Source organism: Protopterus annectens, chromosome 11.part0 (genome assembly GCF_019279795.1).
Source record: "Protopterus annectens isolate FY-2018-M chromosome 11.part0, PAN1.0, whole genome shotgun sequence".
Classification (NCBI taxonomy): Eukaryota; Metazoa; Chordata; order Ceratodontiformes; family Protopteridae; genus Protopterus; species Protopterus annectens.
In genome coordinates, this window is record NC_056745.1 from 1,032,059,930 (window position 1) to 1,032,082,975 (window position 23,046).

General features: G+C 39.8%; 1 protein-coding gene across 1 annotated transcript in view; it reads left to right on the plus strand.

Annotated features, from left to right (window-relative positions):
* LOC122815016 (extracellular calcium-sensing receptor-like) overlaps nt 1–23,046 on the plus strand; it is a 255,377-nt gene that overhangs the window by 61,221 nt on the left and 171,110 nt on the right. The window contains 1 exon segment of the mRNA XM_044087267.1: nt 1,691–2,530. Coding sequence (XP_043943202.1) covers nt 1,691–2,530 — 840 coding nt within the window.

Consider the following 23,046-nt stretch of genomic DNA (forward strand, 5'->3'; position numbering starts at 1 on the left):
TGAAGCATAGTTTGAGAAATCTGCACTGGTAACATATTCTCAACAGAAAATGACTTGAACCACAACACAAAGCAAATAAAATCACATAGCAACATTTTATGCATGAGAAGGGTCCAACATATCTATGAGGTGGGGGCTGTGGCCTCATAATCCCACTATTACAGTCTAGGTTCAAAGTTGTCACTGTTACTAAAGTAAGGATAAGGTGATACTCATAAAATTCACCTTCAACCAGTTTGTTAACCAATAAATTGTAAAATCAATGCAGACTACATAAAGAGTTATTCCTCATTGAATTAGTTTTGCATAGCTGTTGTACTACCTTCCAAGTCAGTGATACCTGTTTTTTTATTCAGCATTCTATGACCTTGAGAAAAGTACTTTGAAGCAATAATACTTATTGGAGTGTACATCACCGTACCTATTTCTAACTCCAAATGCCTTCCTAAGCAAGCAGGAGAGCACTGCCTCTCCTCTGTCCATATGTAGGATTGGTTTACCTTTGACTTCCATCAAATAATAAGGTGTGGGTCTTCAACTGACCACTACCACCCTTATATTCAGAAAAAAACGTACTTTCCCAGTAATATAATGCATTTTTGCCCAACGCAGACATAAAATTCATGAAGACTATTGCATTCACTGATGCAGAGGATATTGACAACTCTTCCTTTTTCATGACATTTCCTTGAGGTTAGTCACATGATAAACTGAAATTCTACTATGTCTACAGTTAATAGTCGCAAGAATAATAAGTCTTATACTCTTCTATCTTGTCTGGCATCCATATTTTGTTGTTGAAATGTGTCTAATGTCAAATTAAACTGTACAGCTACTACACTGTCAAAAGGATAAGGGCAGTCATCAGAAATCAATAACTGATAACATAATTGCTATATGATTGCAATTCATTTCAGCACAGTCCTTACGTGCTCTACTTTCTCACCTAGTACCTCATGCTCCAGAATTAGCAAATAAGTAAAGCAGGACACTGTGGAGTATTCTATTTATCCCTTCTCATTTATATACACTATTTGATACTGTTATGACATCTGTATGTTAGGTTTATCCCCCTGGAATACATTGGGTGTGTTTCACTGTTGTGTTTGTCTCTATTACTTGCTTACTTTGCTATCCAGTAATATATGGAATGACATAGATACTACAAGGAATTGTGGCTTACCCAAGGATGACAGGCAGATGCAGTGTTCAGACTGATCTGACAATTCATATAAGTGAACCCGAAATGTGTAGCACAGAGTTGTTCACTGCTGGACCACTTTCCAACAGTTCACTACAGTGATTCATGCTATTGTGCTGTATGGTATGACCTTTGACTTGTACCTTGGAATATCATTCCTCGTGGCCAATGGCAAATATTTCATACAGCCTTCATGTACAGCTCCCCAAACACCAAACAACTCTTCTGAAAAACAATGATGTTTGCTTTTCATCAGTACTTATCATCCCTCCACACTGCTACATACAGCTTATGCTGTTATCATTTTGATTGGAAAGAAATTCTGGTTAGCAGCCCCTCAAATCCATTAATATTCCCAGCAACAAGCATCCAGTGCACTAAATAGCTTGATGATCTTAATCCTATAACAATGTAAAAAATGCAAGATACTGACGTAGATGTATTGTATCTAGTTACTTTAATAAGTATGAAAAATTATTTTTCTTCTAGGTTAGTTATGGTTCAACAGTAGCACTACTAAGCAACAAGAAGCAGTTCCCTTCCTTCCTCCGCACAGCTCCTAGTGATAAATTTCAGTCTATTGGCTTAGCCCATCTACTGATATATTTTGGTTGGACTTGGGTGGGAATCTTGACAGAAGAAACTGACTATGGACAACAAGGCAGTCAGACTATTAAAGAAGAGCTTCTCAAGACTGCATCCTGTATTGCCTTCTTTGAATCAATTCCTCAGGTTTATAATGAGAAAAGAACCCACAGAATTATTGACATAATCAAGGGATCATCTGCAAATGTCATTCTTGTCTTTTCAAGTGATGCTATTTTGAATCCTGTCATGGAAGTCATAGCCAAGCATAACATAACTAACAAGGTCTGGCTTGCATCAGATGGATGGTGTTTCTCCTCCATCTTTTCAAGAAATAATTTTGCTAAAACATTAAATGGCACAATTGGATTTATGTCCAGAAAAGGTCTGATACCTGACTTTAAAGAATATATTCTTGGTGTTAACCCTTTTAAAAATCCTAATGACATCTTTCTGAAGGAATTTTGGGAAATGGCCTTTGGTTGCAAATGGTGGCATCATAATTTCAGTCAGCCCATGAAAAACACTGGAAGTGAAGATACATTACTTTGTAGCGGAAGTGAAAAACTAAAAGAATTGAATAATGCTTTCACAGATGTATCTTCCCTAACAACATCCTACAATGTTTACCAAGCAGTGTATGTAGCTGCACATGCTTTGCATGACATGTATTCATGCTATCCGGGTTATGGCTTACTGGAAAATCGATCATGCCCTAACATGCTTGACTTTGAACCTTGGCAGGTAGGAGAAGTAGGTAAAGCACACAAGTACCATATGTTACTTACATTCATTTTTATTTATACTAGACATAAGTAAAACTCAAAATGGTATAGCTGCCATACTTTTTATTTTTCTGTTGTCATTTCTCTGATTCTTCTAGGTACTTTCTAACATATGGAAACATCATGTAAATATGGAAAATTATTTAAGTTAATATGGTGTGTCACAAACCTTTCAGAGTACAAGAATTGTTAACATAACTATTCTGAACACAGATATAGTATTTAAAGGAGTTTCTAATCAGCATACTTTAGTATTTACTTTTTCTACTGATAAGATAGGTTGATGCTGTGATGTCCATGCACTGGGCCAATAATCAAGGAGCCTCAATCCTCACCACTAGCACCAGTGAGGGGCATCCACATTGGGAGGATAACAAGTACACACACAGTAAAGTACAATTTCCCTTAAGAGCACACAGAGATCACACTCAGTCTGGGGCTGTTTTCTTCCTTTCTCTCCAGATCCCCAATAAGACTCCCCAGTGGCTCAGCTATAGGGTTCAGATCTCAGCTAAGTGGTCAAGCCAAAACCTCCAGCACCCTCTCTGTCCAACCAGTGCTTCATGTCTCTGCCCAAGTAGCTGACACATACACACACACACTTTGATGTTTGAGTTATATGCAAACACACAGGCACTCCTGGGGAAGGCTGGCACAGGTTCTCCAGCTATGACCCCTTTTGCCCAGACTATACAGTAGTACTGACTGCCACTAACCACTACTATCAGATACTATAAAGACCCTTACCAAAGGGAGTCCAATTCTACTGTACAATGTTGTTATTATCCAACTGGTAAGTGTGACTGAGACTTGAAGGCTATTTAGGAGTGGCTTATACAGTATCACTTATACAGTATACAATAACAGTATCTGGCGTTATAAGAAATCTGGGAACACAGGTTGACAGCAACCTCTCTTTTGACCACCACATTGCCACTGTGGTCCGAAAGTCCTTCTATGTGGCACATCTCATTACTAAGGGTTTTGCCTCCAGGAAGAAAGAGGCCTTTGTCTCCCTCTACTCTTCTCTCATTAAGCCAATCATTGAGTACAATACCCCATTTGGCATGTACCTCACTAGACACCCGCAACATCTCCAGTAGAGGCTGCAAAAGGATCTCACAAAGAGGATCCTAAGCCTTAAACACTTGTCCAATATGAAAAGACTCAAAAAATTCGTCTATTCTCTGTCTCATATCACCTACTTAGAGGCGATCTCTGCTTGGCTTACAAAGCCATGTCTGACCCAGCTCTGTTAGAAAAGCTACATCTAAAGAAATCCCAATCCCTCCACACTATATAGTCCAGAGACCTCAACCTCATTACCACAATCAAGAGAACACTGGAGGGACAGATTCATAATTCAGAGAGTGCTCATGCTATGGAACAGACTTCCTATACATGTCAAGAAGAGCATCTCACCTGCCCTCTTCAAGAGAAATCTTGATTTTTATTTATTTATTTGAAGTTTGTTTTCCAGGATAGTCCATTGGGCCAGAAGAGCCCATTTTCAATAGAGTCCTGGGGAGAAAAGCTCCACAGTATACAATGAAAAAACAACAAAAGTTCATTAGCATAAAAATAACAATAGTACAGAAAAAGTGCTACCTGAAGGTGCAATTAGTAAGATGTAAAAACAGAATTAAGGCTAAGTGAATATTACGACATTTATAAATATGTAATTCCATGATTGCAAATGCATACAACTATAAGAAGATATTGACAGAATGAGTATTTCTGCAGAGGAAAATATGAAGGTGGAGGAAGAGATAGAACTGGGTATATGGGGTAAGGGAGAGATGAGTTAAGGGAAGAAGGGGAGTAAGGAAGGGAGTGGGGAGAAAGATAGTACAGAGAAGGATGGGGAAGAAGATAGAGAATGGGGATATGAAATAGGTGTGTTACTGGGGAATTCATGTGGGATGGGAACAGGAGCATTCCCAGAGGGTTTTTAGGTAAGAATGGAGCAAGGTTTTGAAAGTAGAGAGGCTGCTAGTGGTGTGAAGGTGAGGTGGCAGGGAGTTCCAGAGTCATGCTAAGGAGAAGGATAGTAGAGATTTGCCAGGTGGGCGTGCAGGCTTATGTAGTTCGATCAGATTTTGGCTATTGGTTCTTAGGAGTCTGTTGGGAAGGTGAATTTTAAAGGGTGAGGCAAGGGCGGGGCAAAGAGAGGTATTAAAGATGAGTTTGTGTGCATGTTTGAGTTGAATGTAGGTGAAGTAATTGGGCAACTCTAGCCAATTTAGTTTGTGGAAGGCAGTACAGTGATGGGTGAAATATCTGCATCCAGTGGTGAATTTGGAAATGTTGTTGTAACAGTGAGAGATTTTTGTCTTTAGGGATGATTGTAAGTTATTTAGGAGTGAGGCACCATAAAGGAGAGAAGGGAGAAGATATGTGGTAGAGAGAACAAGCCTGGTAGAGGGGGTGAGGTAGTGATTGTGGTGGTAGAGCATGCCTAGTTTCTGGTGTTTTTTTTGATATTTGTGTGGAGGTGGATATCAAACTTGAGCTGATCGTCAATAAGTACTCCAAGCAGTTTAGCATTGGATACTATTTCAAGAGGAGTATTTTTCTTCCTGATGATGGAGAATGAGTTTTTGTCAATTATTGTGGTTTTTGAAGGGGTGAATATCATGAGTTTGGTTTTTGATGCATTGAGTGCCAGATGGTTCTCTAGCATCCATTGCTCAGTGGAGGAGAAGGCATCTTGTGTTAGTTTTATGAGAGTAGAGGTGGAGGTGGCAGAGCAGATGGTTGTTGAGTGATCAACATTTTGGATAATGTTTGCATTAGGAATGGAGTGGTGAAAGTCATTAATGAAAATATTGAACAGTAGGGGACCTAATATGGAGCCCTGGGGTACACCAGTGGGAGTGTTAAGGAATGGGGGAAGGCTTTTTTCCATTTCACGGCTTGCTGCCTGTTGGAGAGATAGCTGGTAAATCAGTTGATAGAGGAGGGAGAAAGATTTAGGTTAGAGAGTTTAGTTAGGAGAAGGTTTTGAGAGATAGTATCAAAGGCCTTAGAAAGATCAAGAAGGAGGGTAGACACAGTGTGTCCAGAATCACGGGCTTTATTCACTGTTTCGAGGAAGGACAGCAGGGCGGTAGTGGTGCTATGGACAGGTCTGAATCCATGTTGTGTGGGAGTTAGCAGATGGTTGTCTATGAGATATGGTAAAAGTTGTAGGTGGATACACTTTTCAAGAAGTTTTGAGATGGGTGATAAGATAGCGATAGGCCAGAAATTAGAGATAGCGCTGACACCTCACAGTTAGATGTTGCCCGTTCAATTCTCAATTAGAGCGTCTTCTGTGTGGCATCATGCATGAATGGGCGTACCTTTGTTGAAGGTTGTGCGTTAGGCCCGGCAAGCGAGCACATAAAACTCTACTGCCAATCATTAGCAGACCGGAGTTCCGCTGTGGCGACCCCTAACCAGGAAAAGCCGAAAGACACAAACATAGTTGTTACCTCCTTTGTGGAGGGGAATAATAAAGGCCTTTTTCCATAGTTGGGGTACATTTTATTTATTTTTATTTATTTTACATTTGTTGACCGGGCTAGTCTAGCTGGATATATTTCCATTTTCAGTAGAGGCCCGGGGAGAAAAGCTCCACACAAGAATACAACAATATAACAAGTTAGTAAAAAAAAAAACTAATTAATTGATAAACTCAAGCAAGAAATAGATAAGCCATACAATTGTATAAGGACAAAATACAAAGTGAATTAGAGAGGATATAAAATTGGAAAAAGGAAATAAAAAACATATTAAAATATAGCGAGAGATTAGGGTACAGAGGACAACAAGGAAGAGGGGTGTCACACAAGTTAGAAGAGAGGAAGAGGAGGTAAGGCAGAAGATAAGGGAATGAAAGAGACAGAGAAGGCAAAGAGAAGAGGGGGAAGAGAAAGAAAGGAGAAGGTTAGAGAGAGGAAAGAAGTTCAAGGGTCAAAGGATAGAAGGTATTAGCTAGACTGACTAAGATACACATAGTAGTAGGAGAAAGGAGGGAGATAAGGAGAGGAGAAGTTAGTCTGGTGTACTACAAGAACAAAGCCTGTGGTTTTGGAAGTATAGTTTAATTTTTTGTTTGAAGAGGGGTAAGGAAGTAATCTGTGTAATATCCCTAAGTAAGAGATTCCAAGTTCTACCTACAGAATTAGTGAATAAGGAGTCACCAGCTGAGTTGTTAGACTTAATAGAACTGGCCAAGAGTTTACAGGAGGATCGAAGGGAGGTAAGATTGCTGTAGGGGACTAAGAATTGTGAGAGTATCGGGGTGTTATCAGGTTGGTGTAGTATTTTGTGGGCAATAGTGAGTTGTGCGATTGCAAGGTAGTTTTGTAGTTCAAGCCAGCCTAGAAGTTTCAGGTTATGGCAGTGATGGGTTCTGAAAGGGTTACTTGTGGTGAAGCGAGCGATGTTATTGTAGCAGGTAGCTAGTTTGTTTAGGTTGGTTTTCTTAAGGTTGGTTAAGATTGGTGAGGCATAAAAGAGAGTGGATAAAAGATGGGAGTGGGCAATAGTAGCTCTGGTAGTTGGGGTTAAAAAAGGTTTAATACAGTATAAGGATCCTATTTTTCTGTTCACTAGTTTGATGGTGTTGTTGATGTGTTGATCAAAAGTGAGATTGTTATCAATGGTTATACCTAACAGTTTAGTTGTGGAATCAGGAGAGATGACAGTGGCATTGTTAGACAGGATGGTGAAGTTTGGTGAAGAGGTTCGAGTGGTAGGGGAGAAGAGGAGAAGTTTAGTTTTTTTAGCATTCAGAAGGAGGTACCGTCTAGTAAACCATGTTTCTACTGTATTAAAAATTTCTTGAGTTAGTGAGATTAAATCTGAGGAGGAAGAGGCTGAACATATGATGGTAGAGTCGTCAGCGTATTGAATACAGGTAGCTTGAGGGATTACAGTGTGGAGATCATTAATATAGAGGGAGAAAAGAAGAGGACCAAGAATAGAGCCTTGAGGGACTCCGATGGAGATGGGCAGTAATGAAGAGATGTGGTTATCCCAAAGAACGGCTTACTGTCTGTTATTCAGATAAGAACTAAACCAACATCGTCTTCTTGGATTGATCGATTTGTAAGAATGCAGATGGGGAAGGCAACAGCATCAGCAGCTGTCTTTAGGAAGTAGGAAGGAATGTTGTCAGGGGCATTGGAGCATGGTTTTTAATTCTGGAGGAGTTTTTTTATAGTTGATATGGGGATGGGTTGTATAGAGAAGGGAGGATGTTGGGAGGTGGGAGTATTTGAGTAGGAAGAGATGGGGGATGGTAGAGGAGAGGATGTAGGGTTGTTTGTGAAGGATGATGTTAGTTTGGTTATTGAGTCAATGAAGAAAGAATTGAATTGTGTGGCTAAGTCCTTGTCAGGGGTATAGGGGTCTTAGCTAGGATTTTCCTTTCTACCAAGGTTAAAGAGGGAGTTGATACCATCCGAGAATTTTTTTGGGTTTGTCTTATGGTTATTTTGGAGTGAGGAGAAGTAGGATTTACGGTCTAATGAAATAAGTTTTTTTGCTCTGTTACGAAGTTTTCTTTATTCATTTAGGGTGATGGGAGTTTTATGTTTATGGTGATGGTTTAGGGCTTTATCTCGGAGGTGCATGACAGCTAAGGTATCTTTGCTTAGCCAAGGGACAGTATTACTTTTAATCCTTTTTGTTATTAGTGGGGCAATGATATCTAAAAGCTTTGTAAATGTAGTATTGAAGTAGGTGATGGCATCTTCTAGGGGGAGGTTTTTTCAGGGGGCTCCAGTTGAAATGTTTTAGTGTGTTGGAGAAAGTGGAGAGGTTGAAGTGTTTTAGGGAGCATGTGAAGATGTAGGTAGGAGAGAGTTGTAGGGAGGGGGAGTGATGATGAGCAAAAGTGGGATAGTGGTCACTGAGTGAGTCAGGGAGGGTACCACAACTGGATATATAATGAGGCTGAGAGACCAGAATCCAATCAAGGGTACTACCAGAAGAGTGATCTTTGGTTGGTCTGGTGGTTGGTGGAGTTGATTAGCTGATTGAAGTTGTAGAGGTCTATATTCAGGGGATTTATGGGAGATTGAATGCTGGTCCAGTTAATGTTTGTGTCGCCAAGGATTATACGCCAAGAATGAGTGGATGGGAAATAGAAAATTCACCCCTTGGATCACTCCAGTGGCTCTACTCGACAGAGGCACTGGAAACTAAGGTCGGGTGGTACAATGCCAGGGTAATCCTACGGGCTAGGCTTGTGAAGACTCTAGGGCCATTAGCCAAGTATACAGCTATGAACCAAATACATGCAAGTATGCTAAGAGATTAAATATCTCTACACAAAGCAGCCACAGTTAAAATGTTTAAAAATATTTAATAATAAATAATAAAAAACACAAGACAGTACTTATTAACTCAACACAATGACATTAGGAGAGTTCAGAAATCACAGGAAATACTTTAAATCAACATTGTAGGATAGCCTCACATAAATATAGAAAACAGCTAAGACTAATCTGGCTATATTCCTATCTATCTCTAACAGAAATACTAAGATCTAAGATCCTACTTACAGTAGTACAAGGCACAGTGCTAGTGAGCTGTTGTTAGATTCAGAACAAAATACAAAATGATTCCTCTTTCTCTCTCTGAGAAAGTCTTAAATTGATAATAGATATTACTGCTAAGTCATTTCAGATTACATAATTCTTGACACTTCTGCTTAAGTTTCCCAGGAATGCAGAACAATTTGACATTCCTTTCTAATCTACACCTGCCAGGAAGCCACAGCAATAAAAGACACTTTACATGTGAAACCTAGTAATTATCTCTGGCCCAGATATCTTGTCTCTTAGCTTGAGATAAACTGGCTTTATATCACATCGTAAAATTCTTTATTTATCAACTTATTTTCTTAGAGTTTGCCTGTTAACTCTATATGTCCCAGTTTTCCACCATGAAAACATACATTACATAGGCATAGAGTTTATACACATTTCTGCTTTCTTCCAGCAGGGTGCACTGTGGTTACATTTTAGAAGCTCAGCACATAACAGTTTTCTAACATTTGTGACACAAGCCAGTAGATCATATTAAAATTTACAATAACATAGAATTATTTGCAAAATTCTATCTAGTCTGGTGGCAGCCTTCACAGTTTATCACATCCACCCCCCCCCCCCAGAGAACTCAAGCTAGTTTTTCAAGTGTCCTTTGAGAAACCTTGCTTGAGAGGGTTGAGTCTATCTGGGTATACCATACCTCATTCCTTGTCTTGAGACCACATCTGTGTTGGCATTGCCAATCCCACTGTGGTGCTACACTGACATATATGCTTGTAATCCTAGGCTCCACCTTAGTAACTTGCCATTTTGCTGGCTGGGATGATGTAACCATGTTGGGAGATTGTGATCTGTAACTACAGTGAATTTCCTTCCATACAGATAAAGCTGAAGTTTCTACAGTGCCCACACTATGGCTAGACATTCCTTTTCTACAGCTGCATAGTATTCCTCCCAGAGTTGGAGCTTACGACTGAGATAAACCACTGGGTGCTCTTCTCCCTCTGAAGAAATCAGGCTAAGTACAGCCCCCATGCCATGGTTTGAAGCATTCACCTGTACAACAAATTCTTTGCTGTAATCTGGACTGGCTAACACGGGGGGTCATCCCACAGCTTCTTTAAGCTTCTGGAATGCCTGCTCACATGCTGTGGTCCACACTGCCTTATCTGGCCTATTTTTCCTTGTCAAGTCTGTGAGGAAAGCAGTTATGGTACTATAACTGGGGATGCACTTCCTGTAGTAACCTGCTGTCCCTAAACTGCCCTCATATGCTTTTTGATAACAGGTGGAGGTCATGCCTGAATGGCTTCCACTTTGGCAGGTTCTGACCTGATCTTACCACTCCCCACTCTATGTATCAGGTAGGAATGGCTGTAGATGGCAATATCATATAGGTAAGCAAGGGCAAAATATCCTGCTCCTGCTAGGATATGTCTACCAGCCTTTAGAAAGTCACTGGGGCATTTTTCATCCCAAGGGGCATCTTTGTGAACTCATACAAGCCAAAAGGATTCACAAAGGCTGACCTCTCTCTAGCACCAGCACCACTGGGGAGGCCCAGGGACTGTTGGACTCTTGAATTATCCCTAGTTCCAACATTTCCTGTATCTCCTCCCTCAGAGTCTGTTTGACTCTTTCATGCACCCTATAAAGGGCTTGCCTAATAGGCGTTTGGGGTCCTGTATCCACCTGGTGCTGCACCAGGTGGGTGCACCCTGGTTTCCAACTCAACATGTCCCAAACTCCTGTAACACTGCACGGATTTCTCGATCCTGAGTAGGCTCCTGCAATCTCCTGCAAATATTCAGCACAAGGGCCTCTCAATCATGGTAAGGTTTCATCATGTTAACATGGTACAATTTGTGCCCCTGCCTCCTGCCTAGCAGTCCCACCATGTAGTTAACATTACTGACCTTCCTTACCACCTTGTAGGGTCCCTTCCAGGCTGCCTGCAGCTTGTTATGTCTGAGAGGAATGAGAACCATTACCTGCTGCCCTACAGCACACTCTCTAGCTCAAGCATTCCTGTCATACCAGACCTTTTTATGATGTTGGGCTTCTACCAGGTTCTCCTGGGCCAAGCCCATGAGTTCCCTGAGCCTTGTCCTTAGATTTAGGACATATGCCACAAGAGACTCCTCGTGGGATTCACACTCATCTTCCCACTCATCACCAATTAAGTCTAGAAGCCCCCCTCATCTTATGCCCATACAACAACTCAAAGTGTAAACATTTACTTGTTTTATTTATTTTTATTTTATTTTACATTTGTTGACCAGGCTAGTCCAACTGGATACATGTCCATTTTCAGTAGAGGCCCGTGGAGATAAGATCCGTTAAGCTAATAAAATGCAAAAGAATAATAATGATTAATATCAAAGTACACACAGCAATATACTAGAAAACAATTTACATAGGTAACTGATTAATGATACATTAGCATTATCTCAAGAGAGAAAGAGATAAGAACAAGTAATTATAAGGTAGAAACATATTCACACAGTAGAGAGCTTGATGAAAAATGTGTGGATTCCTGGGAAGCCTCTTTGTAAGCAAACAACAGATGGAACAAATATCTGTCCCACTCCCTCTTAAAATAGTTTGCAAAAGCCCGTAGCATGGTCTTCAGTGTAGAGTTTTACCTCTCAACAAGACTATTAGTCTGGGGATGGTAGGGGTGGTCTTTAGGTGCTTCACCCACAGTACTTCCACAGACAAGTCAGCAGGTATGACATGAAATTGGCTCCTCTGTCATTCAGTATTTCTTTTGGGAAACCTACCCTGCTGAAAATCCCTAACAAAGCTTTTGCCACCTTTTCTGGCTCAATGGAGGACAAAGCCACTGCCTCAGGGTATCTTGTAGCTTAATCTACTACCACTAGGATATACTCTTCCCTGTAGAACTTGGGGTACTCAGAGGTCCCACAATATCCATAGCTACCATCTGAAATGGCTCCTCATTCACAGGCAAAAGCATCAAAGGAGCTTTCACCTTGTCCCCTGCCTTGCCTACCTTTTGGCACTGCTCACATGTCCTACAGCACCCTGTTACATCTCTGAAAATCCCAGGCCAATAAAAGTTCTGCATAATAGGTCTCTTTGTATGTTTTATGCCCATATGACCTTCAAAGGGGATATCATGGGCTATGGATAGAAGTGCCAGATGGTAGGTTCTAGACACTACCAACTGCTGTATCCTATCACCTTCTAGCCCTCCCTCAGCAGTCTATTCTCTATACAGTAACCCTTTGTCCCAGTATACAGATTCACCCTTCCCTTTAGAATCAGTTGCCTCACTAGCTACCTGCCTCATGCCTTGTAATGTAGGGTTTGAGATCTGAGCCTGTCTCAACTCTCTCTTTGCAACCATTCCCAGCTTCACTTTCACAGGAAGTCTGGTATCCTCTGACAGCAGTGCCTCACTGTCAGCCTGGGTACTACTACCCGCTTCTGCCCTTACAATCACTCTGTCCAAAGGAACATCAGTACGAACAAACAGCTGTGGCTCACATTCAGTCTCACTGCTACAGGGTAACTCCCTCCCTGAAGTAACCACCTCACCAATCCTGGCTGTAAGTATGAGATCTGACTGGGTTTCCCCCCAGGCAACCAGATCCACATGCTTTCCTTTAAGCCTGACTGTGTGCAATTGCATGAGCACATGGTACTGCCTTATCAAAATCATTCCGTATCAAGACATCTGCAGGGATATCCTCAAACACACCTACTTGCTGGCTTCCTTTTCCATCCTCCCAGTCAAGGTGAACCCTAGCCAAAGGTATTTAGGATGGGGTCACTCCTAAAGCTCTGACTGGAGTAGAAGGCCCAGGCAAGTAGTGCTCCTCTGTAAACATTCCAGGCTTCATAATGGTTATGTCAGAGGCTGTGTCTCTCTTAGCAGTGGCTTATTTGCCATTCACTACGATAGGATATAACCTCTTGTTTTAATCTGGTACCGTTGTTGTCTCAAGACAACCCACTATTGGCATTTTGTCATTCCCACTTACTGGCTCCCTCAACTTTTGTTCCCCACCTTGCCTCCATGAACATCTATATGCTACATGGTCCCACTGGTTGCATTGAAAACATTTAATCCTAGGACCTGGATGTGTACCTTGATTAGTGGCTTCCCCAGCTACTGTCAGATTCTGTTGGGGTAGTCTGGGTTGCCCACCACGGGTTCCCTTAGACCCATGAACAGCACTGGGTGTCCCTTTCCTGTGAAGTGATGCCCTGCTTGTTAGGTATAGGTTTCCCTTCTTCCCCAACTCATCTGAAGTAGCGCATTGTTTATCAGCTAACCAGATCCTCATGTCCTCAGGCAAAGTGCTAAGGTCTTGTTCCCTCACCAAGAGGTCTGCCAGGCCTTCAAAGATGGTGACCTGACATCCACTCACCCACCTATAAAAATAAGTGCTTAGTTCAGCAACATATTCACATGCACTTTCATCTGCCTTGTGTTTATGCTCACAAAACATTTTCCTATAAGCTTCAGGCATTATCTTAAGAAATTCTAGAAAACAATTCTTTACAACATTATAATTTAAAAAGTCATTGTCAGACAGTTTGGACAAAATAGTTACAAATTTACCATGGAGTAAGAGGATCAGGAACCGTACCCAGAGCCTTTGGTCAACATCATACTGTTTACATACTCTCTCAAACATATGAATGAAACTATCAAAATTACCCCCCTCTGTAAACTGTGGAAGAAATTTACTGACCTTTGTTGCTTCTGGGGTTTGGTTACCCCTTCCCTATTATCACCATGACTCTGGTGAAGAGTCAGTATTTCCTTTTCATGTTACCTCTGTCTCTCCTTCTCATCAGCTTCCAGGCATAGCAGTTTCTCATTTTCCTCAGTCTCTAGACACCTCAGTCTCTCTACTGCTTCTATTTTCAAATGCATGGCTTCCAACTCAAGTCTCTTTAGCTCCAGATGGATTTTAAGTCCTCTGCAGAAAGGTTGAGTTGTCCATTCTCTGAGTGTTGTACATCTTCATGGCCAGTCTCCTGGTTCCTATTTTCTAATACAGCTGTGACCAAAGCTGCAATCATGTCTACCTTAGTCAGGTTTCCATGCACCAGTCCTTTAGCCTGGCACATCTCAGCTAACTGGCTCCTTGTCAGCTTGCCATAGTCCTCTGCTGACATGTTTGCCTGCTCTCCCTGACTAACTAAGCTGACAAAAGAAATAAAACAATTGTGATTTGAACTCTGAATTTACTGCATGGTGATTTAGAGTACAAAAACACCTTCAGTGATCACTGTACACAAGTTACAGGAATTCACTTTTCACACCACTACAAACCAATTAATATGTGATGTGGCTAACTTACCACTATCAAACAATTCATATTTGATGTGGATATCCCATCACTGCCAAACAATTAATATGTGATGCCCATGCACTGGCCCGGTAATAAAGAAGCCTCAATCCTCACTATTAACATCAGTGAGAGGTGTCAACATTGGGAGGATAACAAGTACACACACAGTAAAGTACAATTTCCCTTAAGAACACACAGAAATCACAGTCAGTCTGGGGCTGGTTTCTCCCTTTCTGTCCAGATCCCCAATAAGACTGCCCACTGGTGCAGCTATAGGGTTGAGATCTCAGCCGAGTGGTCATGCCAGAGCCTCCAGCACCCTCTCTGTCAAACCAGTGCTTCGTATCCCTTCCCAAGTTGCTGACACACACACACTTTTATATTTGAGTTATATACAAACACACAGACACTCCTGGGGAAGGCTGGCACAAGTTCTACAGCTATGCCCCCTTCTGCCCGGACTATACAGTAGTACTGACTGCCACCAACCAATACTATCAGCTACTGTAAAGGCCCTTACCAAAAGGTGTCCAATTCTACTATGTATGCAATGTTATTATCCAATTCACAAGTATGACTGAGACGTGAAGGCTATTTAGGAGTGGCTTATACAATATCACCAAATACATGCAAGTATCCTAAGAGCTTAAATATCGCTACACAAAACAGCCACAATTAAAAGGTTTAAAAATGTAATAATAAATCATAACAAGTATGAGACAATACTTATTAACTCAACACAATGACATTAGAGAGTTCAGAAATCACAGGAAATACTTTAAAACAACATTTTAGGATAGTCTCACATAAATATAGAAAACAGCTAGACTAATCTGGTTATATTCCTATTTATCTCTAGGAGAAATACTAAGATCTAAGATCCTACTTACAGAGCAAGGCATAGTGCTGGTGAGCTACTGTCAGATTCAGAACAAAATACAAAATGCTATCTCTTTCTCTCTGAGAAAGTCTTAAATTGATAACATACATTACTGCTGAGTCATTTCAGATTACATAATTCTTGACATTTCTACTTAAGTTTCCCAGGCTCACAGAACTTAAAATTTAACATTCCTTTGTAATCTGCACCTGCCAAGAAGCTACAGCAATAAAAGCCACTTTACATGTGAAACCTAGCAATTATCTCTGTCCTAGGACAATAGAAAGAACCTCCTAGCCCAGACATCCTGTCTCCAACTTGAGATAAACTGGCTTTATAATACATCATAAAATTCTTTATCAGCTTATTTTTTTAGAGTTTGCCAGTTAACTCTATATGTCCCAGTTTTCCACCATGAATAAATATATTACATAGGCATAGAGTTTATACACATTTCTGCTTTCTTGCAGCAGGGTGCACTGTGGTTAAATTTTTGAAGCTCAGCACATAACAGTTTTTTTACATTTGTAACACAAGCCTGTGGATCATATTAATATTTACAATGACAGAATTGTTTGCAAAATTCTATCTAGCTAGGCTGGCAGCCTTCACAGTTTATCACAGAAGCATTAATTGTCATGTATTTACAAAAAAACATATAATGACCCTTGCATATACTGTAGTTGCATTTATGCTATTCCTAAGCACATATTACAGCACATTCATTTATTAGCAAACAAAAGTTCTCTTCTCCATGAAACAACAATTATTTCAAGGGTTATAAAATTATTTTACCATTTTTTTTTCACTATACCAGTTTACTAAAGGAGCATAAAACCTCAGCATTCATTAAATACGTCTTCAAGTATATGGCAACTCAATGCATCAGAGTCAACCTATTTGTTCTTTACAGAAATCCATACTACTGACAGATGATCAAATCACTCTCAGTCCATCCTGATCCCGTCTACTAACAATTGCAACCTCACAAACTAATCAAACTGACATCTACTTTGATAAATAATGTTCCTTCCTGCTTGTGAGTCGCTGTGTGACAATGTATCTCGATGTGCTGCTCTATAGACCTACATGGTATCTTCATATATACTGCATGCATTTCTAAAAGCATGCATCCTATGACTTCTGCTCTGTTCTGTGAAAAAGCTGTTCACAGTCCCATTAAGGTGTAGTCTATTTTGTAATGATGCATTTCAATGAGTGCCACTTTGAGTTTTTCTGACTGTCCCACTTACTGAACACAACAAACTTGTCAATTCCCACTTCATTGAGCACTTCCACAGATAAGGTGAAACAGTTCTCTGTATAAGGATTAAACTGTTCCTCTTTCTCCATGATGGCACAAACTCAGAGTTATTATATATAAGTGGAATGGGGTATGGGGGGAGCATCTCCCCACATAGGCATATTGAGGACTTGGCTCCCTGTAAAAAAAATGGTTTCCATCTTTTTGTTAGGTATTGATTATTTGCAGAGGCATCCCAACTTATTGCTTAGTTGATAAGTTGGTCTAGTCAATGGGTTAAACCCTGTGAAATGGTGTTCAGAAAGCCTGCACTGCTGTTAAACAAATCCAGCCGTTGCTCTCTGATGGAAATAAAGTATTCCCTTTTGAGACTTTGAAGCTGATCCTTAGAAATCATAGACTTAATTTATAAGTTGCAACATCAAAAAACTTTTTCTGTCAATAGTAAAACAATTGACCATAACCAATTGAATGAGCATTATATCAATAAACAACATAAAATAAATTAAACAACCCCATACACCTCGTTAACGTAATATACATTAACTATGAGACTGTGTAACAGCAGAAAAAATTTCCTTAACTCTACTATCCAGAAGTCAGAAAACTGCATACACAGACACACACACACACACACACACACACACACACACACACACACACACACACACACACACACACACACACACACACACACACACACACACACACACACACACACACACACACACACACACACACACTGACAAACACACACTCTGAAAGGTAGGGGTCACACATACTTAGACACATTAGTGTTACTGATGTCACCTTCACAAACAATAAACCAGACGTTACCACTCAAATAATTGCACACATATGCTGCTAGCAAAACATATGCTATTCAAACAAATACACTTAGCCTAGCAACTCTCACAATTGCATACACAAATATCCCTGACCCACCACGTATACAACCTTAAGCAAGAGCTTGGACTCACACACACAAATACATACACAACACACATAACAAACATACACACACATTCCAGTAAGCTTTCATGCCAAATCCACAATATAACCATACCTCTCAACCTTGAATCATAAAAAAATCTGGACAAAGGCCGATAAAAAATAGACACAACTAGCACAAAATCTGCATGGTGATTAACATACAATTTGCATACATAATTATGTAACTCCACCCACTCCAATGGAATTGTGGGATACCAACTTTTGAAAGCAAATCGAAGAACAGACAAAATATTAAACAAAATAAACAAAAGAACAATAGTGTTTTATTTATATTAATATTTGAACTTGAATCAAACTTTGAGCTTGTGCAAAACTAAAATGCAATTTACTTTTATAAAAATAAAATGAACTGCTTTTACACTAATATTAAATAACACAAAATATAACCAGAACAATTTATATTAACATCTGAATTTGTAACATGTTTATATTAATGTCATCTGAACCACACTGATGAAATAAAACTAATTTGGGTACAAAATATTTCACATCACACCCATATATTTCTTAGCACAGACTATGAAAGTAAAAAAAGCATTAAAGGTAAGTTTCACTCTGACATGAAATCATTTAGTGCATCACTCCTGAATCTTAGCACAGGGGACAAAGAATAAATGTGTGATCACATACCATTACAGTTTTAGAGACCTTTGCCTATGATTCCACACTCTTTACATTAGGGTACAAGTAAAGCCAAGAGTTTTCCAGCAGGTGTTGGACTTTTCCATGAGGAAGAAGCCATTCTGCACTGCTAGTTCAAAGTTGTCTCTACTAAGAACCAGGTGTATGATGAAGGGGTGGAAGCAGGTAAAACAATGCCAGAAATATCTATCAGCAGATGTTAAGACAAAAAAGTCTTCCCATAATCAAAAATAAGAAATTTTAATGAATAACAGAGATAATTCCAAAATCTGTAAAATAAATATAAAACATATGTATATGGCACGTATGTAGGTATGCTGTTTTCTAGATTATTGAATGTTACCAGCTAAATGTGTTACTGCAGTGGTGGTGCTGCAGTAGCATTGTCGCCTCACAGTTAGACGTTGCCCATTCGATTCTCAGTTAGAGCGTCTTCTGTGTGGCGACATGCGTGAATGGGTGTTCCTTCATTGAAGGTTGTGCGTTAGGCCTGGCAAGCCAGTACATAAAAATCTATTGCCAATCATTAGCGGACAGGAGTTCCGCTGTGGCGACCCCTAACCTGGAAAGCCGAAAGACACAAACAAACCAGCTAAATTTGTTAATTAACCTGTCTCATTACAGACTACACATCATATAGAGACAATACCTCATATACAGCAATACCTATTAAATGATTGCCAGATGTACCCTTGCCTTTCTACCTCACTGTCTTGTATATACAGTATATAAGTAGATTACTACAAGTGCATTTTCTGCCCCTCTGCCTTGTAAATACAGTATCTAAGTAAAGTTGCCATCTTCTCATGGTGATGTGGATGGATGTATAGTGTTAATACCATCTAACATCTCTAAAGGATAAAATTACTTAAATACTACCTTTACTTGCCTATTCTGACAACCTGCACTCTAGTAATAGCAGTAATAACAAAACCACCAAAAATAACTACAAGGAAACAATTACTGCAGAAACAGAGCACGAGTCCTATGTCACCTGTTATGGTGGCTATACACCCAACTGTGCAGTATAATTCATTTAATTTTATTGCATTTCAATTGCTCGACAGAAGAAGGAGGAATCAATTAATTTATCAAATCAGCATGTAACCTTCTGCCTGTCTTCCATCCCTTCTTACCCCCACTTTTCCATTGGTCATCTGTCTTCCTAAATGACCATATGGATTGGCTCTTCACTACAGATTATACAGTTACTCCATTCAATAAATCAACAGCCCTTTTCATAAGGAATACCTTCATCATGCATCCAGCCAGGCAATGGGTAGTAGATACTACATTTACCTGCTTGTGTCTCTTCTTCTCGTAACTGTCCTTACTGTTTAGTTTGAGCCTTTCACTTCTCCACAGCTTAAACACTAAACACAAAGCATAGATATCAGGCATGTCTGTCTCACCAACCATATTTTCCCATCTGTGCTGTCAGATGAATTAGGAGCAGCACGAGTGAATCCAGACCAGCAGCCAATACGATGTGCTTAAATCCAGCTACATAAAACCAGCAAAAATATATCTTATCTAAAACTCTTCCAAGTTCCAACAACTTTCTGACAATGTGTAGCCCACAGTGTAACTACTAGCTATAGAGACAGACAGTACTAAGAAGCTGCACATAATGTTTACAATCTGTGGGCTGATGTTTACATTTGTGGCTACCAAAACAAACAGGAGTGAAGTGAATGTATGGAAAAAAAAGAAATGCAGACTAATGGCATTAGGCAAACTGATGTTATTTCAGTCTTCAACACTGTATGTGAAATCAAATCTTAGGACAGGACAATGATGCTGAATTAATGTATGCTTGTTTTTTTTCTTTTACCTGCAGGAACCAGAGGTGGTCGAGCTGCCAGAGATAAATTTTCTCAGTTCTCATCTTCCTGATCTGGGTCAGGAAGATGCTTGGGAATGTAGATGCTTGGCAGACCAGACATTGCTCTGCTGCACTGCACTGTAGAATGAAAGTATTTATTTCTCCTATCCTTGGGCTTAGGCCAGCTTAAGTTAAAACTAAGTGTAACAGCTTTGTCCTCTACTCGCTGGTCATTGCTGCCAGCTATGCTGCTCTCCCTCCCAACGTGATGAACGTACAAATGTATGTACATAGTTAAGTACACAGATGCAGTCCAAGCTCTCAAGCAAGTTTCTGATAGGCTAGCAGTCTACCTCACAATACTGATGTCATCACACATGCCCCTGCACACGATGACAGCAACAACTTTAACTAAATAAAAAAAAAAAAAAAACGGGAATTGAAGGGGGCCAGTCGGGAATTTGTGGCACCCCATTATTTTGCCCTCAAAACTGGTAAATACCAAGCAATTTGATATGGTTGAGAGGTATGAATATAACAAGAATGCAAACCCTCACCACATTGACACAAACACACACACACACACACACACACACACACACACACACACACACACACACACACACACACACACACACTTTACACAGTCTACATCTCACTCCACTCCTAAAATAAAACGAATAAGAAGAATCAAACCTTGCAATAAATGTCACATACTTTCATAGAAATGGAAATTGATATAAAAATATGAGAATTTATGCTTCCATAAAAATCGACATTCAGATTAATGCATGCAACCCATAATCATATCATGACTTTATGTTGTACTTATATGTTTTGCATGGCAAATGATCTACTTATTTCCTGTGCATCTCTTGTTGTTGCTATGATGCCTTTCAGATATTTCTATTTAGTTCAGTTTTCAAAATGCCAAATTCACTTTTTGATTTTTTATTAATCTCTCACCCATAATCTTGCAAGTTTTTGCAACATTTTATATAAGTTACTGAGATGTTCATGAATCAAGCAAATCATCAACAAATATAACTACATTTAAGCTTTCCATTATCATTATTATTATTATTATTTTTTAAAAACCTGCACATATTTTTAGAATTGTCAATAGGCTATACCTGCTGATAGGCAGTGAGTGTACAACTCCTATACTCAAAATGGAATTCAGAAAACCTACACCTCACAGTAACCTTTAGGAGACAGTCCTACCATGGTGGTTAGCACAAAGACATACAATGCCACATTGGGATGTCTCTGCAGTCATTCTAAATGCTAATGGAGCATGACAGGGGACAGACATATGTTAATTAGCCAAGTGCTTCCCCCCCTGAACTGCCTGCAGAAAGGCATTTACTACACAAAACAAGTAAATAAACCACCAGCAAATCCAGTTGACTTCACAATAGTGACATAAAACAAAAAAATAAAAAACAAAGTAACTGGAACCACTACAAGCATTTATTTCTGATACAACCAAAAAAAAAAAAAACAAAGTCACTGGAACCACGACAAGCTTTTATTTCCGATACAAACGTAAGTTAAAAACTTTTTCCCCTAGAGGCTTTCTCAGGCATTAAACACTAAAAACAAGATTAAGGTAGCTTATATACTTAAGAACAATCATATGACATATTAATTATGCAGAAATATGAGGTGGCGATATTATATTGAAAACTGAACTAGCAGAAATGAAGTGTATAATCAGGCTTAAAACTCATATACTATCAGGTCTGAATGATATTGCCCTTTTAAAACCTCTGCTGAAACATAAGCATAATTGTGTTTAAATTGCATAATTAGTATGTCACGTGATTGTTCTTAAGTATATAAGATACCTTAATCTTGTTTTTAGTGTTCAATGCCTGAGGAAGCCTCTAGGGTGAAGGTTTTTAACTTACATTTGTATCGGAAATCAATTCTTGTGGTTCCAGTGACTTTGGTTTTTGTTTGTTGTAAGACATTTACTAGACTGAGCAATTCAGAGAATTGGTCTGCTGTGTTAACTAACGTCCATTTCTGGCCCCTCATTTTAATGAATATTGCCAAAAGTCTGTGTTGACCAATCATGCTAGAGATAAGTTCCAGACAGTTTAGCAGACAAGTGGCGTTGCATATGTGTGTGTGTGTGTGTGTGTGTGTGTGTGTGTGTGTGTGTGTGTGTGTGTGTGTCTGTGTGCATGTGTGTGTGTCTGTGTGTGTGAAGTTGCTTGGGAATTTAAGTGTGAGTGTATGTCTACCTGAGAGGTTGCTGTAGGAGTGTTAATTAGGGCATAGGGTAGGTCTGTGTGTGTGGGTGAATGGTTGAGTGTGTCTGTGACTGTAATTGGGTGGGGGCCTGTGTGTATGCATGTGTGTACATGTGTGCACATGCATGTGAGCGCATGTGTGTGTGTGTGTGTGTGTGTGTGTGTGTGTGTGTGTGTGTGTGTGTGTGTGTGTGTGTGTTTGTGTGTATGTGTGTATGTTTGTTGGGTGGTTCTTATACTGTCACACTCCCCTAGACTAAAGAGCAAATCCTTCAACACTGAGTCATAGGGAGCATACTAGCCATCAGGGATAATGTGAATCATTGTATCTTAATGATACTTACTGTTGCAGTGAACACTAGACACTAGGGATATTGTTCTTAGCATTCCTTAATGGCACTTCTAAAAAAATATGATGTTAGTCAGGATTAATACTAGACAGCAGAGATGTGATAGCTAGCATGCCACAAAGACAGTGAAATATATTCAAACCCTACACCTGCCACTTTATATATTAGTCCTCTGCACCACCAGTAGACATCAGGGTAAAATAAAACATCATGCCTTAATAGCACTTACAGTGAGGGGTAAACCCTAGACACTAGGGATAACTCTTCAATATCATGCCCAAATAGCACATAAACAAGATGTGGGTATGGGAGAACATTACACACTAGGGCTATGTCTTCAAAATTATGTCTTAACAGCAGT